Source organism: Aphanomyces invadans (assembly GCF_000520115.1).
Source record: "Aphanomyces invadans strain NJM9701 unplaced genomic scaffold supercont1.35, whole genome shotgun sequence".
NCBI lineage: Eukaryota > Oomycota > Saprolegniomycetes > Saprolegniales > Verrucalvaceae > Aphanomyces > Aphanomyces invadans.
The window spans coordinates 494,994-503,372 of record NW_008580180.1 but is presented as its reverse complement, the minus strand read 5'-3'; the positions used below and the strand labels follow the sequence as shown (position 1 = coordinate 503,372).

The following is an 8,379-nucleotide window of genomic DNA, read 5'->3' as shown; positions in this document are numbered from 1 at the left end:
GGGCATTTTCAACAATTTTTGGCTCATTCTGGAACTGTTGAAATTGATAGGTGACCAACTAATTGTGTTCAGCATGTCTGGAGGAATATCAACATATACGTCATTTCTTGTAGTTGTAAAAATTGCGCAAGATACACTCAAGTTTACTAAACTGAAATTCGGCTGATCACTGAGAGCCGACGTTAGGTTCAAAAATCCCGCTAAACCGCGTCTTTCAAATCAACGTCGAGCCATGGCCTACACCAGATACACCAACGCCCAGCGCAAGAGGTACATCGAGGGATTCGACCCAAGCACGACGTCATCCAGAGCATATGCCAAGGCTCAAAACATCGACTGGAAAACCTGGCGCAACTGGTTGAGCCAAAAGGACTCCATCATGAGCAAACCATGCAACGAAAAGAAATACACGCTGGACGGCCAAGGTCACCATGACACCCTTTCATTTAAATCGGAACTGCTACAGTTTATGGATACGGTCCGCGAAGAGGCTTCGTTACAAGTGGCTTCACGAAAAGCCGGTTGTGTCTGCAGCTGAAAAACGCATGGCTATGGTAAAGCGCACTATTGAAGCCTGGGAGGACATGCCATGTGAAACCATCACTCGCTCATTTCAAAATGCGTTGCCACGGACTCTTGTAGTGTAGCTTGTCACTTGAAAATAAGTTTCATCTTCGAAATATTTTTGGTTTTCAGAAATATTGTAGTATTGGTTGCTAGTCGTCGTGGTCGTAGCTGAGCATTAAATGATCTATTTTCTACCAATCATCGTGGATATGGCACTTAATTCAAAAACAGCTTGAATAAAACACTATCAATTCTCGTCGAGGGCATCTTATTCCCCATACAAATTTCAAGATATTTCTCTAGTACCACTGGGGACATTTTTCCGTCGCAAACAGTAATGTTGCTGATGCAATATGTCTCAGACGGTTCTGACTGTTTACAGTACTTACCCGTTCGACATGTTTAGTCTAGGATCTGTGACTTACAGTAAGGAAGCACCTTGACTGACGAAGCTATGCTCCAAGGAATCTAGTAGATACACAGCGGCTGTGCTGAACCAGTCTGCCTTCGTCACGACCAGCCCCAGCGACAATCGCCGCCGGAAGCTCGTGAAGACGTGTTAATGCGGTGCGACGTCGACTTAAGCTGGCTTGGACAGTGTCACCGCAATGGTATCTGCGCCTCTCGACGCCCGCACGTGCATCTACTCAAGACGTCATAAGAGAAATGAGGCAATGCAGAGCCGCCTCGTATTGCATGGCCACAACAGTCAATGACAAGGCCGAGAGATGCCGCTGCGCTTTGGTCCAACATGTCGTCGTGTATGCATCGTCCCAACCCTTGGCATTCGCGCTAAACGCTTGCTCGTATTCCAGGTTTGTTGAACAGTGCTCTGAAACTGCGCCACAGCTGCGTGAAGAACGACGGCTCTCAGAAGAAAGTGGTCGCAAGCCACTACAGACCCTGACTGAAGCCGCGAGAAGAAATACGTCGTGGTACGGTGTGGGTGTTCCCTGGCACCTGTTGCTCACAACACAAAAGTGATGCAGCTCGGAGAGAAAAGAACAAGGGTTTCGTCATCCCCCTACGTCGTCATGAGCGATGGATGGCAAAATCGGCAACAGACGTGAGTACAAGCGAACAATGCCCGGGGTTGCATCTGAGTGAACGACCCCGCGCGGGATTTCCCGCCAAGCGTCTCCTCGAAGGCTGCTCATTCCAGACTGCTCATTCCAGAATTCCCCTGTCCCCACGTTGAAGGCGCGTTTCAACAACTGAACGGGGGAGGCCATTTGTATCGCTGTTAGAGGCGCTGAAAGATGCAGAGTCCTTGCCCCCGCTCGTCGCTGCGTGTGCACATGCGGAAGCGGGGGAATTCAGATTGGAGGTTCAGTTGCAAGGGTCTAGCTATGTTGGTACGTGGCGCCTCGTTGTAACGACGAGTCCATACTTGTGTGTCGGTCATGTGCAGTGACTGAACCCCTGCCACCCCCTCATGGTCCCCTACGTTTAAGATTTGTATACCCTGCCCAAAATAAGGCAAAGTCTTGTCGGACAACCCTGCATCATTGAGGTGAATTGTATCTTGGCAACGTTCGTATCCCTGTTTACACCTGTGTTTGCAAGCAATGCATCAGCTTCACGACGTCCACCCAAGCTTTTGTCGAACAGTCGCGACTCCGAGCTTGCCTTCTCCGCGGTCCGCCAAGAGTGAAAGGGGCAGAGGCCGACACAGCCATTCCCCCGATGCCTGCAACTCATGGGGCATTGAGAAATCGTTTTCAAAATGCAGGCGGACTGGTCAACAGACCGATTGGAGGCGTGTGATCTGGTGCTGGCAGAACTTTACGCTGTGTACCCGTCACGGCGGGCGACAGGGACGGTGAACAGTCCACTATGCCGATCTGGGGCGCAGAAAGTGCGAAGGAAGCGAGTGTTCCCGACAAGGGGCAACTTCACGAAAAATCCTTGGGCTTGCAGAAGAGGGTGAGGGGTGGGTACATCCGGTCTGCGACGCAGTTGTACGTGTCGCACGGCATGCACACAGCCGGGGAGGGGCACATGTCGTCACGGTGCTCGATATTCACCTCGAAGTGCAATCTGGCTATTCGTGATGCACGGCAAACACGCGAAGCCTCTACGGCATCGTGTCCCCCACCGAGATATAAAAGGTCGCCAAGCCAAAGTGCCGCCGTGGCGCACACTGTCGCGACGGGTTTGACTCGAGCGTCTTATAAGCAGGCGTGCCCGCGTCCTCGAGGCCCGCCCCGAATCAACGGTAGAGACCTGCCAGACTTGAAGAGTTGGCATGGCTTCCACGAGCCACATCTTCTTTCCTGTGAAATATATCCGTCCCATGTCACACCGTCGCACCAAACAATTCATGAAAACCTGCATGCGTAATGGCCCGACCGAGACGCCCCACGAATTCCGGCAGGTGCATGTTCTGCCGTCGGCGGGCCTGTGTGGGGCTCGGTTCGTTCGTCCGCTTGCTCTCTCCATTCGACAAGGGTGTACCGATGGCAGTGAAGGCGGCGGGGCAAGTCCATTATAAGTTAATTGGTTTCTACTGTACGGGTTGGGATGCGCTAGACCCTGTGTTGCCGCCGCGTGGCGTCGTCACAAAGCGACACCCCACTCGCCGAACGCTTCCAACAGAAACAGTGCGCACTCGTCGTACTGCACACTGTTCCGACCAAACGCGATCGGTTCGACTGTCCCCCATTCATGTGTCGGGGCATGGTGGTCCCAATCGACTTTGCCGACGCCATCGCACGTGTCGGAGCAAGCGCTGCTGACACTGCCGCCGTCGACGCGGCGCTCGCGCCGTGCGAGCTTTTCCCGGTACTTTTGTGCGTGAGTTCGCAGCTGCCGCACGGACCGCGTCTTGACGATGACTGCGACCTTCTTCCATGGCCCTTTCGGGTACATTGCGATGCCGGCGAGGAACCGCTCGTGCTCGTCTGGTGTCCAGGTGCCTGTGCCTTCCGTGACGTGCGCTGTGTCGTGGTTGGGGCTCTCTACTGCCTCGACGGGCGAGTACAGTGCCGTGGCTTGGGGAATCTGGGGCTGGTGCATGCTGGATGGATCCACCCTCAAGATGTGCTAAGGTCGCGAAGATTTGAAAAATGACAATTGTACCACGCCACCGCTTGGCCAACTCCACCCTCGCCACATCGTGATATCCAGTCCATAGACATTCCGTATCAGAATTTTGGTGGCTGTGCTAGGCAGCCATACGATATCGTGTTACAGTGCATCATGTTGTGCGACATTGGTCTGTATGGCGCGCGCCTTCGCATTCGCGGCGAGCACATGGTCGCTTCGGTGGTTGTGGTCACTCGGCTGGATGGCCCAGAGTCGCTGTCTACGTGATTGTGTCATCGCCGCGATCGCTACCACAATGCCGTGCCCTCCACCCCGTCGATGGAGCTTCTTCATGGACCCACGGGCCACGCGAACTACCGTCGCTCAGCCTGTAGCCGGGTGTGCAACACCGGCAGCCCGCACAAGTTTGATCTGGCCACTCTTGTCACGCATTAGCTCGAGGATCGCTATGCGGTGGCTAGGGGTACAATTGGTCAGTGTGGAATTTCGACTCCCCCTCGTCTTACAACCGAATATGTTCATACGAAAGCGATAGTTTCCGCGCGCGTTTGACACCCGCGCCGCCATTCCCTGCGGCGTGCACGCCACCCGAAAGCGTATGTGCATCGATCGAGCGCGAGACTGGGAGGTTCCCGGCCATCACACAGGTTGCAACAAAATCTGGATGGATTTGCGAATTGTAGCTGGTGTTGCGACGAGAATGAATACCGCCGCCGCAGGGCCCTCGAGAGACTGCATACGACGGGCCGCAAGATGAGGCGAATGGAACCCGTTCAAGAACGGACATCCAACCTCCATCGACGGCCTGGCATGTCCGCGAAGTGTTGTCGCGTGCATAACTTTGTTCGATGCCATTTCCGGTCGCCCCGCGACGGACCTGTCGCAAGGAATGGGTACCAACCGCCATCGTTGCGACTGCGCGATGATAGGGGCGGTATCAACCATGTTTCATTGCGGCTTGCCTGCAGACATGAAGCATCACGTGTGAGGTGTTGCGCTTCAACCCAGATATCGCAGCAGCGACGGCGTGGTCGTGTATCCCTAGACGTCGTGGCGCCGAGTCGAGATCGCCCCAATCGACGTCGCCGCACGCGGGCCGCCTCGTGCGCCGTGAAGTGACCCACCCCCATCACGTGGACAGATTCGTGTGGCGGTCATGAAGTTGTCGTTGAAATGCGGGTTGTTTGGTCAGTGAAGTTGGCGGAACCAGATGGGCTGGCTGTCGTTGCACTCGAGAGTGGCTGATGATTTATCACCACGCAAACAGACGTGAAAGAATTGTTTTCTGTGAACGGGCGTTGCTCGACTCGACGCGCCTGTTCGACTGGGTGTGGCTTATCCTGGCGAGGGTCAGTGCGGGTCGCTGGTGGATTCCACGCAATGCAAAACAAGTTTCCCCGACACTGAAATACCCCCCCCCTCGTCGATGTGGACTTGGACGTCGCTGTGACGTATGGTGAGTTTGCACAACACACTGGATGGGCAAGCGCGAACGCTGGTCGGGCCCGCGGCGGCACGTACGTGTCTCACGCTCTAGCGTGAATCGGAATATACAATAGTCCTAGCCCTTCGTTCTCCTTCCCCGCAACCTCAGCACGCGCGATGGTTGAAGGGCGGTTTGCGAAAATCCGGCAAGTTTCATGGCGCCGACTTGCATCACAACATTCCCCCAACTATGTGGATGCTGCCCGTGGTGGCCCCATTCAATTGGTACGCTGATTTTTCAATCGTCTGTAAGCTGCATAGAGTGCAACCAAGTTGCCTCGGTTTAACCCGTCCCCAATACGCCCCGTCACTCGACAATTGTGTTGACTTGTGAACGAGCGATTTCAAGGGGGAAACTCAGGAAGTGACTTGGTGTCGCTGTTTGTTGGACATTGGGGGGTGATGTGTAAAGTTCCACCGAAGCCGAACGGGTTTATCGTCGATTGAGGCCTCGGGGAGAAGTCTGCGCTGTCAATTGTCTCGTCAATGTTTCCCAACCATCGATTCTATCGTATATCAACACAATTGAAATTCTAAAGCACACATAAGAAAATGCAAGATCGTCCAACACCGATTATATTATTCAACTTCCTTTGATTGGCTTGAATAATTTCTTCGAAATCTGTTAAAATGACGGGAGGGTCGAATTTCAGGTAAATTCGATCACATTTTCAGCCAATCAAAACGAAGGTGGTTGATGCAATTGACGTTGAACAGTTTTGCGATTTTGCAGTGATGCGGACGTTCGCCGAACGGAACAGGGTTATACTTCGATGGTGGTGGAGGTAGAGTTAGCATCGCACTCGGGCGCTACCGTGGGCTCAGCTGGTGGGTAAACGCATTCTACAACCATTCGCCGGTAACTGCGCAGCCTCCCTGTCCTTGCAAATAAGCTAACAACAACATGACTGTATCATGGTTCATCAACGACGCACGGAACCGTGAGATTTGCCGCACACGGAAAACATAGAGTGCCTTTCTGTACCGAAGTTCCACCAACACAAGTTACCTGTTTACGGTAAGGTCCTGCGACACCCCCCTCAGTCGAGAGAGTTGACGTGAACGAATGAATATCGGGATTCAAACTGGACGGGTGTGGCAGTGGGGGCGAGAGGGAAAGTATGCGCCACCGCGGACTGGCAGAGAGGACAGCCAGCGCGCCCCTCTCCTGGTTCAGCGGCGCTATCCTCGCAACGTCGACATATGGTGCATATCGCCTGAACACACTTCATTTTGGTGATCCTCGACGATTTATTGGTAAGCCGCGTGCCAATTTGAATTATTCCTGTATATTTATTTGGCTCGGTTCAGGTGAACTGTAAAACGCAAACTATCCAAAGTCATCCGGATACATTCCAAACTTGTACGGATCTTTACAGTTCACCAAAAATCAAGATAATCCTGTTGCTTTTTCAACGGAAAACGTGGATTCCGAGCATTATTTTGGGATGATTTGCACCATATGGGTGTCGTTGCGTCGGTAGGGGGGCAGATGTTCCCGACACAGGGAGATAGATCAATGTATCCATGGCAAGGTTCGCAACAAAGCTGGCCCTCGCAAGATCTTGTCGCATACACCCTGACTGGCTCTCAACCGTGACATCTCACCAAGTAACTCCACAACGAAACCAAGGGCAAGTGGAAGAAAGTTGAGAAGTTTGCACGGCACCTCGCCTCGCTTGACTCAAAGCATGCCATTGTCTCGGGCTCCGTGGCCACCCGTTCACTCGACGAGGGCGTTGGCTTGCCAGTCCGCCCGGCTCCTAAAACCTTGTCCCAGCCAGGCCGAGGAACCTCCACCGCAAGTGTAGGGACAGGAATCGCTGAGCTGTTCGTGGGGGGGGGATAATTGCTGCCTCTCCCTGTACTCACTGTAGGTTGTGCTCGAAACGAACGGCGACGACGGCGCAACCGATATTGCACACTGGGCATTTCCCGGGATCGTCCAAATGAGGCCGAAATTTCTCAGCACCATCCGATAAAAAAAAAGCATTTTGGCGAATGCATTCGATTGGCTCTCGTATGGAGAGATTGCTGTTGGAGAACCGAATTCGTCGGATCCTTGGGCCAATCAAAGTGCGTTGTCGATATTTTTATTCTCGCTGGACGATGTTGCGAAATTATGGCCTCGAAGAGACGATCCTGGGAAATGCCGTGGCACACTTACGTGAACTCTTCGGTCTTTCAGCCATGTGGTCGATACCATGACTTTGGACCTCAGTCGGGCTAGGGCGGACGTGGATCTGATTTATGCTCGTCACGATGGCTTCCTCTGTTGCTGCAGTATTGTCGCATGGCGTGGCAGCCGCCCCGATGAAGCTTCATTTCCCAAAACTTGGGTTGTCCCACATTCGCATTCCAGCAGTTCCGCCACCTCCATGCTCATGGCGAGTTCCCCTGCGTTCCCATCCGCGATGGTGTGCGACCCTTGTGGCCGCGTCGGCACCAAGCGCCCCCGCGCGGCGAAAGCCGCAATCTCCGACGACAACGAGCAAGAAGGCACGGGGATGTGGACCACCGCCGAGCACATTCGGTTCCTGGAAGGGGTGGCCAAGTTCCCCAAAGGCCCGTGGAAGTACGTCGCCGAGATTGTTCAAACCCGCACGGTGCGGCAAATCCGAACCCACGCACAAAAGTACCGCGAAAAGCAGGCGCGCCACCGGCGTGGGCTGCGGTTTAAACCGTCCACCACCAGCACGTCCAGCGACGACAGCGACGATGCGCGCAGCTCTGTGGACCCGGTCGCTGTCGAAGACGTCGCTGTCGTGGCGAACACGTACGATTGGAATTTGGACCCGCTGCCGTTCTCGAGCAGCCCCATCCAACTTGACGAGTGCATGTCGTTCCTTCTGGAAGCCTTCCCCGAGACCGCGTTCTAGAACGTAGTGCCATGGATGTGTATTTACCATAATTTACAGCGTTGCTTTCCTGTCTTCTGGAGCGGCGAAGCTTGCCAGCGTTTTGGATGGATCTGGTATAGAGTCCAACGCTGGTATTGCATGTTGCAGTCGCTGAGCCGGCACAACCCCCTCTCCTGGCTACTTGCATACTTGAGGCGACCAAGAGTTCGGTTGTGCTGTGGCGAGCGAGACTAAAAAGGGAAGGCGCTTTTGTAACCCACCCCCGTGGCCATGGGTCGAGCTATGTGGGGGGGCGAAAGACAGCGCCGCCAAGCGTGTAGTCACATCGGAATGGACTTAGAACCGGTTGAAGCGGGCCAGGACGTGGTCGAGAGAGTCAAGAAGCGTGCCTGGAGCTGTCAATGTCGCATCGCGGCTT

The 8,379-nt window shown here is 54.1% G+C and overlaps 2 protein-coding genes across 2 annotated transcripts; one reads left to right on the top strand and one right to left on the bottom strand.

The window, feature by feature from the left end:
- Positions 1-3,027: 3,027 nt before the first annotated feature.
- H310_12038 (hypothetical protein) lies at positions 3,028-3,631 on the bottom strand. Its single transcript, XM_008878949.1, has one exon. It carries the CDS (start codon positions 3,583-3,585, stop codon positions 3,127-3,129), a length of 459 nt encoding a protein of 152 aa, XP_008877171.1. The 5' UTR covers positions 3,586-3,631; the 3' UTR covers positions 3,028-3,126.
- A 3,664-nt stretch (positions 3,632-7,295) lies between these two features.
- H310_12037 (hypothetical protein) lies at positions 7,296-8,059 on the top strand (the record flags this gene model as incomplete). The annotated part of the gene is made up of 1 exon (XM_008878948.1): positions 7,296-8,059. A coding segment is annotated over one exon (684 nt), but the record flags the coding sequence as incomplete, so codon positions are not given.
- Positions 8,060-8,379: the final 320 nt, after the last annotated feature.